At 40.4% G+C, this 13022-nt stretch overlaps 1 protein-coding gene across 1 annotated transcript in view; it reads left to right on the top strand.

Annotated features, from left to right (window-relative positions):
- Window positions 1-1709: 1709 nt before the first annotated feature.
- si:dkey-234i14.2 (heterogeneous nuclear ribonucleoprotein C) overlaps window positions 1710-13022 on the top strand; it is a 39835-nt gene continuing 28522 nt past the window's right edge. The window contains exons 1-2 of the mRNA XM_051943557.1: window positions 1710-1913; window positions 9257-9332. Coding sequence (XP_051799517.1) covers window positions 1892-1913; window positions 9257-9332 — 98 coding nt within the window. The 5' untranslated portion in view covers window positions 1710-1891. The remainder of the gene's footprint in view (window positions 1914-9256; window positions 9333-13022) is intronic.

The raw sequence follows: 13022 nt of genomic DNA on the forward strand, positions 1-13022 counted from the left end.
TAGCTGCTATCCTTCTTCCATCTGTCACTATGGTTACTTCCCTTTACAGCCCTGTTAAACCAGTCATTGCTGGTTAATGTAGAACTCATTGCTACTGGTCTATGCAGGGATGTATCACAAATGTAAAACCTTTGTACAGAGATACTCAAATGGTACTGATATGTTCATGCAAATGTCCCATATTCTACCTTTAAACCGAGTTTAAAGATCAGAATAAAACCATACCGAGTGACTCATTCAATGTATCCTGCTGTATGGGGGTTTAAAGTGATACACAATCAACGTATAATGTGTGGCCATCATTGAATCCAGCTCAGCTTGCGTCAGTTTATTCATAACTTTTATTTTTTGTCATGCCAGTATGACTTTATGATAATCTGGAATAAATATTTTGATTTATCACTGCCTGTAATAGCAGCTTGTTTGAGATTCGTTTTACGCGTTTTTTTAATGTCTTTGTATGAAAACACACAAAAAGCGATAGAAGTAAATGCATCCATCAGTATTAAAATTACAAAGCTCTTTATATTTCATAATAAAACAACAACTCTATTCTTCACTTAATGTATTTCTCAGTGCTAAAGCACCTTGTAGACTGATGGCCTGAGGCTAATTTAGCTGCTTGTCACAACACTGAGCACTCAGTTATCCAAGGGTTAACAGTTTAATAATGCAATTGTGCCTGGGTTAAGTGTAGTGTGAAAAGAGGTAATAATCATTTTAGAGTTGACTAAGATTAAAGTTTGGCTTGCAGCCATTCTTACCCTGTGTTGGTTGTTAAAGAAGCTAATTAAACCCACATGAAAGCCCCTCCTCAGGAGCAAGAAAGATTAAACGCCCTCAGGTGGGTTCTCTCTCCGACTGCTGTGCAACAAAAATGGCATAACGATTAGACAGCATGCACAGTTTGCAGTATGTAAAAAATGGTTCTGCTGGGTGTGTTTTCAGATAGAGTATTAATTATAATAAAGATCCCACTGATGGAAATAACATTCTGATATGTGATACTAATATTAGATTACTAGACGTGTAAGAAGAGCTGTGCTTACCGTGTCGTCTATGCAGCTTGTTTTAGGTTTGGTGTAGTGATTAAAGCATTTTCAACTTGGATGTTTATTGATTCATCAGATGAACTTGCTGCACTTGTCATTAAAGCTATTATCTGCTGTCTTACATAATTACACTAGGGAAAATGCTCTTCTTTCTTCATAATGTGTATGTGCATGTCCTCAGTGTGTGCATTATTTTCCAAATGCCTCGTTCAGATAATCATTAGTGAATGAACTGAGGATCCTCTTAGAGTATGTTTAACCTATCTTCTGATGAAGCCCCCTTGTGTGATCGTCATTTCATTTGTTTAGAATACAGTGCTGTGTACTGCTTTGTTCTGTATGCGGTCTCACTGAAATGTGAAGTGAAGCAAGTGCACAGCTGTGTCTTCAGGCTTCTGCACTTTGACACTTGCATTAAGATGCACACACACAAACACACACATGCACATGTGCCACAGCAGCTTCCTCTTTGCCTGGCCGGAATTTGTAAGCCCTGAGCTTCAGCCAAGCTCCTGTTGCTGAGGGTGAACCAGCTGCACACTCATCCAATCCTCCTGCCAGTTCTGCTGCTAATGGAACAGCCCAGTGCACCCCTGTCCACCCCTTCCACAAGAACACATTTGGTACAACCCATTGGTGCTTCTCTAGCTGGTTTGTCACTGACTCAGTAGTATCACAGCAGTCAGCCAAACGGCAGCCAGAGCACACACACAGACACACACCATCAACACCGCACACACACACTAAGAGTGAGGACATAAGAAGAGAGAGTTATCAGAGAGAAGAAAGGAAACCCTCAGCTTCCACTCTTACTCTTCTGGTTGTTTTGCATCCCTGATATGACCCTGTTCAGTCCAAGATGTGAGTATATCGGAGTATATTCCCATATATGCATGTGTATATGTGCATGCATGTGTTAGTTGATGTTTGCATGCAGCACACTGTTTCTGAAAGACAGTATTTTCCACTGTGCCTCTCTATGCTCTTCCCCTTGCTCATTTCTGTGCTTTATCCTAAAGCTCAGGTTCTTTCTTTCTCATTTGTGCCTCTTAGCTGTTTTGTCTGGCGTTCTCTGCACCTACTACACATTGATCCAAACAGATGGGGGTTTGGAAAAGGCACTGTGGTTATGTTGGGGGGGGAGCTCGACTTTATGGCTGTGCCTCAGATAAATTTACACCAAAAAATGTGAGCTACTGGATCAAAGATAAACTTGCTTCCCACACTGGCAATGTCAGCACCTGCTCTCTGGACATAAAGGCGTCTGAGTCAGAAATGGCCCAAGGCTTAATTATGTTGTGCTCCCAAATCCGTGATGATGAATTGCGCCTACATTTCTTGTTTTCCCTTCTCATCCCCTGTTCAGCGGATAGTGTTTTTATGAACAATACTTAATAGCAGCACTTTCCCAGGTATGCAGGCAGAGCGGCTACATCCACTCACAACTTCCACACTACTTCAGAAACAACAATCTGCTGAGAAACTACATGTCTGCTGGGAAAGGAAAGGCTTCAGACAAGTGCAATGCAGGCTGGAAAAACTTCACAGTGAAAGAAAAACTCACCTTAGTGTGACTGTGATTTTGAATGATGTGGGATGTTTTCAGGATCTGTAACTGAATGTCCTCCTCGTTATAATTCAAGAGCTTTTCACTCGCCTGCTGTTTTACTGCTGTGGTGTGTAGATTCTGTCTCATTAATCTTGGCACACACCAGCATCTTTCTCAATCTGTCACATATTCATATCAGCCTAACGTGATAATCCATGGTGTCGGCTATGTTGACAGGGATGCCTGTGATTAGACTGCATTTAGTCCTGAAAGTGGATCTAAGGCTTCACGGTTGCTACTTGGCTCAAAGCCTGACCTGAGGTCAAATGCAGTGTGGAAGATGTTCCAAGTCACTGCAAGCTAGGATAAGTGGAATTAAAAAAATATCACAAAGCGGGTTGTTTTTAAATAGAATGTAATAATGTGTAATGATAACTTGAGTGAATTTCGGTGTAATTTTTTTTAAAGAAATTGCTTACATTTTTTAAATAATGCGTTAACATTGACAGTTGGTATCACTGTGGGACACAAACCCATGTCTCCTGGGTGAAGGTTTAGTGGTTGACCCATTTATCCACCCCGACCTCCTCCATATGTGGATTTTTGTGCTCTTTATTCTGCCTCATCTGATTTCCTAAAGCCTTTCAGGTAGAAAGCCCTGATGACAAACGTTTCCCACTATACACTGAGTAGACAGAAAAACTGTAGTTTCTCAGGAATTCAGAAAAACTGAAAAATTCAGAAACTAATACATACAGTCGATGTAAAATCTAGCGATGTGGTCTTGGCTAAAGTTGAATTATTTCGAGCTATTTACCCTACAGTTACTCACACATTCTAATATATCTGCAGATCAGTAGAATATATGTAAATTTGATAGTGACTAAATTAACTTAACTCATTAATTGTAACTGAATTCTTTAATTACATTTGCAATCTGGACTAACATCAGCATCTGCTACATTTTTTACACCCACCTCCATATGTGGGCAACCAGACTGTGGACTGATTAATAACCTTGAAAGGAAGCGAGGGCTAAACAACTCTGTGTGTATTTAAAAACCACACACGGTGAGAATGGCCTCTTTTATGATTTATGAAATGTTTAAAACATCAGCAAAATGCATCGCAGTTTGTCAAGAGGAAACAGAGAGAGAAAAACATACAGATCTGATTAATTGTAACTCAAACTGCACATGAAACAAATACTGTCAGTTTTGCGGAAAGGCTCAGAGTTGTTTTATATATACAGAGGTATAGAAATGAGTAAAGTGTAGTCCTATCAAAAAATGTCATTTTGTACTAATCCAGTTTTTCTGCTTGATAGCAATTAATATTTTATCTTGTCTAATTGGTTCTGAGTGAAAATGATCAAAAAGTTGTCAGATTCAACAATGCCAGTAACAATTACATCAAAAGAAGTCGCAGTAATAGGCAGTAAAAGGGGAAATGTACCATGCAGAGAAAGAAAACAACACAAGAAGAGCACATGAATATCTCACTGCAGCAGGATTTTCTTTTTTTCTTTTTTTTTTACCAAGGTACGAAATCGTTTCCTAAATCTGACAAATCAATCTTGCAATCCTAATTTAAATGATTGTTGCAAAAGAATTCAGTCTTAATTACTTTGTTTTTGCTGGAATGTTTGAGAAAGGAGAAAAAAAGCTACGGGAGCAGGATTCAAAATCAATTTTTGATTGAGATGCCTCCAAAAAAACCAGTGTCAGTCATCAGCTCAAGCATTTGTAATCTGTGTTGAAATTAGTTACGTGATTTTAGGTGCTGAATTGAATTAAATAGAAAAATACACGAAACATTTAAGGATGCGGTTCAACCTACTGCGTGGAAAATTGAAGAATCAGGAAGAAATTAAGTGATTATAGAAGGCAGCAAATTTAGCTGTTCATCTGATTATATTATTATCTTATCTCCCACACATCACAGACTTCAAGCTTGTGTGTGTTTGTGTTTGTGTATATGTGTGTTTGTCTACGTGTGTGTGTGCGTGTGTGTGTGTGTGCATGTGTGTGCGTGTGTGTGTAATCATATGCAGAGGATGGAAGAAGCTGCTTGCGAACATAAAACGAATGCAGTGAACAAATACCCCGAGTTGGCGTGTTGCAGAGTTCATGACTGCCATTTCATTTTTGAGTTTTTACAGTTGCACACATGGATTTCTAAAGGCAGGGATGTCTTTTCAGTGTGTGCAGGGAAGTGAAAGTACAGGTTCAGAACTCAAGGACACTTCAGCAGGGTGGATGCTGACTGACTGGGGTCTTCAGGGGGAGTCCAGTCGGTGCACGCACCCCTCTCCTGCTTCCTCTGGAAACTCAGAATAAGAACAGCTTTTCTGCTTTGTTGCTATGTAATTTTATTTCCAGGTAGTGTTGTGATGAAACCAGCTTTCACTTTGGCTCTGTATGAAGTGATGGTTTGGCACAGAGCCTGACATCCGCTGATACAAAGCACAGTGACTGACCTCAGAGGATGAGGCTTTAGAACTCATTATGTGTGATCTCATGTGACCTTGATGTGACCTTTGGTGCACTTTACTTCTATTTTTTTTACAAACTAGCTGTCTGTTATCTAAATCTCCTCTTTGATTTCTGTATCTTCCTGCCAGTTTTTAGCCAGAATCTGCTGGAGTTGTTCCTGCTTCCGCTGGTTTATAATGACAATCATGACTCACAGTGGTAATGATACGATCACCATGCAGGCATATCAGCTTAATGACGAGGAAAATATACCTCTGGAACGGAAAAATAATCTGTCAACAACCAGACAGCAGTTCTCCTTATGTTGCAGAAGTGATGCCATGTTTACGTAGTTTCATAACAACCGAGATGGAGCTGCATTTGTCACTGAAATTCTAACATAGATATGATACTTGTTTAAACATCTCAGTACTGATATTGAAACCATACCATTTGAGCTAACACTAACCCTAACACTTAAAACAGCAGGAAAAGAACATAGATCTTAAACTTCTTTGTGTGTGCGATTGCCATGTCAAACTAATGTCACACATGCTATGTTTAGTTACATGGGCATGGTGTAACTATGGTATCTTTCGCTTGTACGAACCTGCTGCTCTTTGAATCCTTTGAACAAGCTGGCCTGTCTGTTAGGGAGATGCTTTGCCAAGTTGGACATGTTGGCTCCTTTGGTTTGCGTAGGTTTAAAACATCTTTCTCAGACAGGCTTTGTAGTGTCTGTGGGCTCACACTGACTGTCGACTGTGCTTGGCAAATAATTCCACATTCCGCTGTGTGTCCCTCCTATGTTGACAATATGTCAATACATCCCTCAGTGCAACTCAGGAAATACTGATTAAAATACTGCAGCACTATAGCATAGACTACAGGACCTTCTTATTGTCAGGGTATTATTATATCTTTCAAGTGTCAGCATATTGTGCAACACCAGATGTACATAAGGTAGCCTGAGCCATTTAAACACATACAGTGTAGATGAACTAGCATTGTTTTATATAACGTATTCATGCTGAGGTTTTTCTTCCCCTTTGTTTAATTCAAAATCCTAAAATAATAAGGATTTTTTCAATAATTAAAAAAGCCAAAAAAGACATAAATGAGAAATACAATCATCCATAACTTACCCCTTCTTACAAAATATAGTAAACAGCATAAACAGATATCGAATGATAGAAGTCAAACACAGCTGTGGCAACATAAAATATGTGTTGGAAGGAGAAGTTATAATTTTTATCAGACATTGCACATCAGTAAGCACTCCTTTTGCTTGCATATGACTACATTACATTACAAATTCCCCTTATTTCCTTCATCACCTCATGTTTAATGGCGTTGCACAATGTAATAAATAATATACACAGACATTGCATGACGGGATTCCATTTTTGACCAACACTGCACATTAGTAAACACTTTTCCTTACACATGCCTACTCATGCTTGCATACAGATACATTACATTAAACATTAATTTGAAGGACACTTTTGTCTAAAGCAATGTGCAGCTGTAGGTGCTGTTAAGTATTTATGAATTATTTATAGACTGGTTATAAATGTGAAATAGGGCCAGTTAAATTTAAGTGATATTGCAATTGGTAATGGTAAGAGTAAATAATGTATACCGCATCTCAACAGCTCTTACAATTCCTTTTTCATTTATCATCACCACAGTGAAAGCTATTACTGTATAGTGCAGGTTATTGTAGGGAACATATGTTCTAAGTGGTATTTACATTGTCCTGTGTGTTTAAATAGTCAACTAGGGAGTGAGAATCCAAACAAAGGATTATATTCATCACTGATTAACTATATTTTTCATTTAATACATCTACTAACTTCGCAAAACTGCTAAAAAAAAAAAGCAGAACTCTTCCGAGTTTGCAGTAAAAGAAGAGTTCATTTTTTTCTGTACCTCACAACAGAAAATCAAAGAGAAAACAAGCAAACTGTATTTGTGTGTGTGTGTGGGCTTATATGTGAAGTCTACACCGGGGAAGCTAACTGTGGTGTACAGGATTTTGTTTACCAAATAGCACTCTGATTACCTCCTGAGGTTTTGCTCCTGTTGAGCGAGACAACTGTGCTCAGCAGCATCCTCCCCTCTCTTCCTGTGTAATGGCTTCATCATGCAGTCAATCATACAGTCTTCGTGTTGCTCGGCAAACGCATCAGAAAAACTCGGTTTTGTTTTCCTGCCACACAATACTAAGCCTGTGTAAAGAATTGTCCATAATATTTTCAGAAATGAAGGGCAAATCTTTTGTCCTCTTAGTGAAAAAGTATATAGTTGTTGTTATTCTACACTGATGTATAAACACTGTGGCCTGTTCAGTTTTACCTGCACAGTATGCAGTATTTTTAATATGATGCACTTTAAATTGAGTTATTTTGAGTATTTGAGGCTTCAATGCAATTTTATTCAAAATAGTAAGATGGTTTTGGCTGAATTAAACTAACAATAAATGCTTGTTTGTTCGTTGTTTTCAAAAATGCGTTTATCATACTTTAAAAACTGTGTTCACACTTAGTATATTTGGAAATGTCAGCCTTATTCCCTCAAATACGGTCATTTTTATACATTTTGGCGCATTAAAAACTTCCTCATATTCAAGCATTGTCTATATTCCTTACATTCAGTGCACATTACTGGTGTGCATAAATGCACGGTTCAGGCAAACAGTGGTGAAGGCGTCAGCAGGGTGCAGCTCCTCACCAGCAGAGACTCTGTTGGCTGCAGAGAAGCCATCCAGCAGGTCACTGTTTGACCATAAACTGTCAGGAAATTATCTCTGCTGTGGGAGGTAAAGGCGCATACACATGTCCATATTTCTTTTCACACATTCAGACCCATATTTAATTAATTGTAGCTTCCAGCCATTTGACAGTCACGCTGTGTGAGTGTATGTGCAGCTGGCCTGGTCACACTCCATTCACCACCCATCTGTCCATGTCAGGCCGGACTCCTCTCCTCCTGTCCACTCTCCCTTCTCTATCCCCTCTTTCCTCCTGCCTTCTCCCTCCTTTTTTTTTTACTTACCTCTGGTAAATCGACGCAAAGCAACTACAGTACGAGCAGCGATCCTGTAAACAAGATGCCTAATTGTCAATCAGAACATGTGTTTAACAGATATGTGGTTTAGCTTTGGGAAGAAGAGGCTGTTTATAATGTGTTGGTGCGGCTCAGACGGGAGACAGAAATAGAAGTGAACAGCAAGTTTAAAGTTGCTAGAGCAGTCAAACAGGGTGTGAAGGAAGATGGATATGAAAACTGGCTACAGTCAGTCCTTTCTGGCTCTTTCAGTGACGGAGCCAGACCATTTTTAAAAGCGTGGCCAAGCTGGGACTGGTACTCACACTGAGGTGGCAAAGAAAACCGATATCTTGTTAGTTTTCTTTCTGTGTGACAAATCACTGTGGCTCAAAAAGTCATTTTTTTGTGGTCAATTGCTTTTATATTCTGCTTATGCAGGAATGACCGACCATGTAAAAATAAATAATTTCTTACTCTGATATTCAAGAAATTCAAACATTGTGGTATTACAGTTTAAAGTGCATTACTCCCACAGGATAGATTTTCTGGATAACGCCCTTACAAAAATTTGTCTTGGGACAGAACAGAAGTATTCTCTCCCATTTGGACATTATTTTGAAAGTAATTAAAAAAAAAAAAAGCAACAACCGACCACATCTGCCTTCATGTAAAATCATGGATCCATTCATTTGCAAATCAAAGACTTCAGTTTCAGGGACTTAGGGGGATATTTTTGACTCGTATTTCCTTTTTTTGGGCCTTTTTGTTCTGTTTTTTGATTGGTCAGGGGTCACGTTAATGCTTGAAATCTTTTGCTTTAAGTTTGGAATCACTTTAATTTACTTACACACTTACACACTCCGAGTATGTGTGTAGCCCTCTACTACCATAGATCACGTCTCTTGTGTTCAAATAATTTGTTTTCAATGTTTTGGAAAGCACCTTGTAACTCCAGTGTTGAAAGTTTTAGTTATTATTAAACTTGAGCATAGGATAAACATGCACCAGCAATTTGCATTTCGGTTAATCATCTGAACAGTCTTCTAAGTGTGTTTTGTACTCTTCCTTTGTTGTGCTCTGCTTCTCTTTACTGTATCATTACAAAGTTAATTGGTTGTTCTTTCATTCAGACATGAGCATGAGTGGAGAGTTGAAGTCAAGCCGCTCCAGGGCAGCCAGTAAGAGGGCCAGCAACACCACTTATGGGTGAGTACGAACCCCCCCAACACACACACAAACACACGCGCGCATTCTAATACCCCCACACAGTCAGAGACAATCATGTGCCCTATTATTTTCTGCAGCCCTTTATCTGTAACTCAGTGGTTGCACCTCAGCTTTTCCAATCATTACTCGTTATTAGCTTCATACCAGCTGTGTGTGTAAGCTGCCATTGATTTTAGCCAAAGGTGCTGTCTCCATCAGTCAATGTTTTAATCTATCTGTTGATGTACTGCACACTTATGCCTGCTGGTGATTACTGTTTATTGCTGCCATTTCAATACGCCACTGTAGAGATGCACTAACGTAAACTGTGTGCTTCGAGGGCTGGAGGAGGGGAATGGAGGGCAGTGGGAGAAAGAAGAGTGTGTGTGGGCCTATTTGAATTCATTCACGCCTTTATTACTCCAGCTCTCTCCTTGAACTGCATCTTTTACTCAAGCTGCAGCTCTGCTGGCCTGAGCTCCTCTAATGAGCGCAAACCACAGCAAGTTCTCTTTGTGTGTGTGAAGTTTGTGTTGATTCAGATTTCGTCGCTCTCACCCCCCTGATTCTTGCAGCGTATTTTCTCTTACATGTCCTCTGGAAGTCCATATATTGTCCTTCATACTGCCACTGCTCACTGAGTTCCACTTGCACAGATACAGAAAGATAATAATACTGTGAATGGCTGAATCTTTAGAGCCAATTTTTACTTTTTGCTGAAAATAGAGATACAATAGTGAGAGGAGAGATTTTTTATTAAAGCAACTGGGATAGACAAAACATGAAAACAGAGCTTTAAAATGCTTTGCAGGACACCCTCCCAAGGATACCAGAATTATAAATTGGTTAGGGATACGAACACGAATTGAAAATGAACATTAACAGATGTAATAGTATTGAGGCCAACTTGTTTGTGCCGAGCTTAATCAGCAAATCTCATTATTATTCTGTCTTCTGTGCAAGTGGGGCTCCACATATGTTTCCAGCTCCACACTGAATACTGATACTTTTCCATCCGAGGCAGCTCCATTTCTGTCGCTCCGTTGGTTCTATCATCATCATAAAGTAGCATGTAGAAGTACAAGTACTGCAGTGTTGGACATTATGTCCCCAGAATGTCCTTTAAAACAACTAATCCAGCTCTCTGCCTGCGCTCCCTCTGACCATCTCCTCCTAAACCTTAAACCCTAAAACATTATTTATCCATTCCACCGTGAAGTTATTCAACAACGTGCAGCCATGCATTAATGAGGTTAGTCATACAACACACACATGCACACACACTCGCACACAATGACTAACCTCAAATGGAAAACACCTGAGGTATCAGCCCTGATATAGTCCGCCTGATATTTCACAGTGATGACATGGACTTAAAACTGGCCAAGTTGGATTTCTGTGGCCGCACATCAAGCTGGCTAAACTATGAACCTGTCCAGCCTGTTAACACACAGAGAAGAATAAGATGAATGGTCTGTGGCCCCACTGGGAGGCTGTGCACAACAGATTTTAAAAATGCTCACAGTGGTGACGCTTATGAGCTGATGCTGCACAAGTATAAAGCCATTGTAGTTTAGCATATTAGCAATGAACTCATCTTCTATAATCAGTGGAAATGTCATTAGTTTTGGAGTTATTTGTACATAAACTACAGAGCTGGACAGTTAGAATTTTGACCTGATGGTGGAATTAGATGTAAATTCAAAGGATCACCAGAATCATTACAATTCATCCAGAAGGGAGCACATAAGTCTGGAGGAAAAAATCCATTTGTTCAAGACCTCACAGTGGAAGTAGATTAAAAGTCAGAGGATCACAAAAGTAATTAGGATTCCTGCTCTGGACCCCATTACTGTCTGTGCAAAATTTCATGACAATCCATCCAGCAGCTGTAGAGGCACATCAACATTGCCACTTATGAAGCTATGCTGCCAGCATGGCTCACAATAGTCACATGGACATAATGGGAAACTGTGAACATAAAAAGAATGAGTAAATGGTTCATTTTTCATGTTATTTGGAAAGCAGCGTGCACATTTTCTTCTGCATACAATGTTATGAGTTCTGCTAAAAATGAGAGACATAAATTCCGAAATGATCCAATCTACATGATCATTTCCCAGAAACAGACACCACAATACAGCAACAGTCACAAATGTAAATGATGGGCGAGACAGCGACCAAAAATCTCTCTGTCCAGACTCCAGTAATCCTGCTCTGTGCTGCTGGCAGCAGTGTGCCCTGTCTACTCCCTCCTCCCACTGTTCTCACAGAGCCGGCCAACAAACACTTCTGCCTGTGGCCTAGATTACTTTGCGAACAAACTTTCATGTCTTAGATGCTAAAGCAGTGTAATCTGCTCATCCAACACCATGCGGGCTACCAGCATTTCTGAACTGTTATTGCTAGAAAGTTGGATTATTGAGTTCAAAATTAAATTTTCATCCTCTATCTTTAGTTAAACCCAACAAAAGCTTGTCATTTTTTCATTTTTGCGTCTTAAAGCAGCAAGTCGTTTCTTGTCGCGTGACGGCAGGCCCGTTTTTTTTCTTCCTCTCTTCCTGCTGCTACTCTCTCTCTCTCTCTCTCTCTCTCTCTCTCTCTCTCTCGCTCTCTCTGTCTCTCTCTCTCTCGCCTATTTTTCCCCCTCAGGCCATTTGCTCCACAGCGACCCCGACAACATATGGGTGTTGTCATCATTTATCGTTTGTACTTCCTGACTGTCACAGGTCCCCTCCGGCTTGCTGAGGCCCAGCTGTGGAAGCAGGGATGGGCTGGAGTGAGCGGCAAGCGATTCACAGCCCAGATGCTGTTGCTGTTGCAGACGTGCCCTCTGTGTGCTCCAGTGCGCCTCAACAAAAGCTGTGAGCTCACTGTACTGCGTGGCCCTAATAGGGAGGCTCAGGTGCCACAAGAAGGGTCTCATGGGTGCAAGTGTGTATATGTACACAATTAACCCATGACTTGGTTTGAAAGACATGGGCAACCAACATAAAATGCTTTTATTGTTCAGAAGTTATTTTGTCCTTTTTCTACCTCAATCCAACATTAACTCAGTTAGAGGCCCAAAAGATCAATTACTCAGCCCAATCTCTCCTTCTCCACGATAATTTTCGCAAACTTTTATAGTGTGCTCTTGCAAACCTCACGCTTTGTTCATGGTTTATGTGGTCGTAGCAGTGTAAATGCCCAGTCTGTTTCGAGGTTACTACAGTGCTCGTTTTTACTATCTGCTCCATTTTGCATCTCAGTGGAGAGTGGAAGCAGAGCGGCACAGAGGGAGGAGAGGGGACTGGCCCCAACACCGAGTGGCAGAGTGTACCGAGCATCTGGTCTGGTATTTTCGTCTGCTTTCTCCATGCGCTTCATTCTTTTAATATTCTCTCATCTGTTTTAATTATCAGAGGGGCCAGTCATAGAGGAGCGAGGGTGAGGATGGAAACGATTGCAGCAGGCCCATCTGTTATATAGGCTCAGAGAGGCTGTTGGGGGGGCAGAGAGAGGTAGATGTGAACTCTACACTTGCCAGGAGCAGTGGGTGATGATGCCCTTATGTCCTGTGCGGTACACAATGAGCCACAACTTTAGGACTAATCTGACGGTAGATATTGGAGTAATGGATGAAAGAGTGACAGGAAATAGTTAATTTATGTGATATTTCGGATTACTTACAACTTTAGGGACGTTAGT

This window comes from Acanthochromis polyacanthus, chromosome 2 (assembly GCF_021347895.1).
Source record: "Acanthochromis polyacanthus isolate Apoly-LR-REF ecotype Palm Island chromosome 2, KAUST_Apoly_ChrSc, whole genome shotgun sequence".
Taxonomy (NCBI): domain Eukaryota; kingdom Metazoa; phylum Chordata; class Actinopteri; family Pomacentridae; genus Acanthochromis; species Acanthochromis polyacanthus.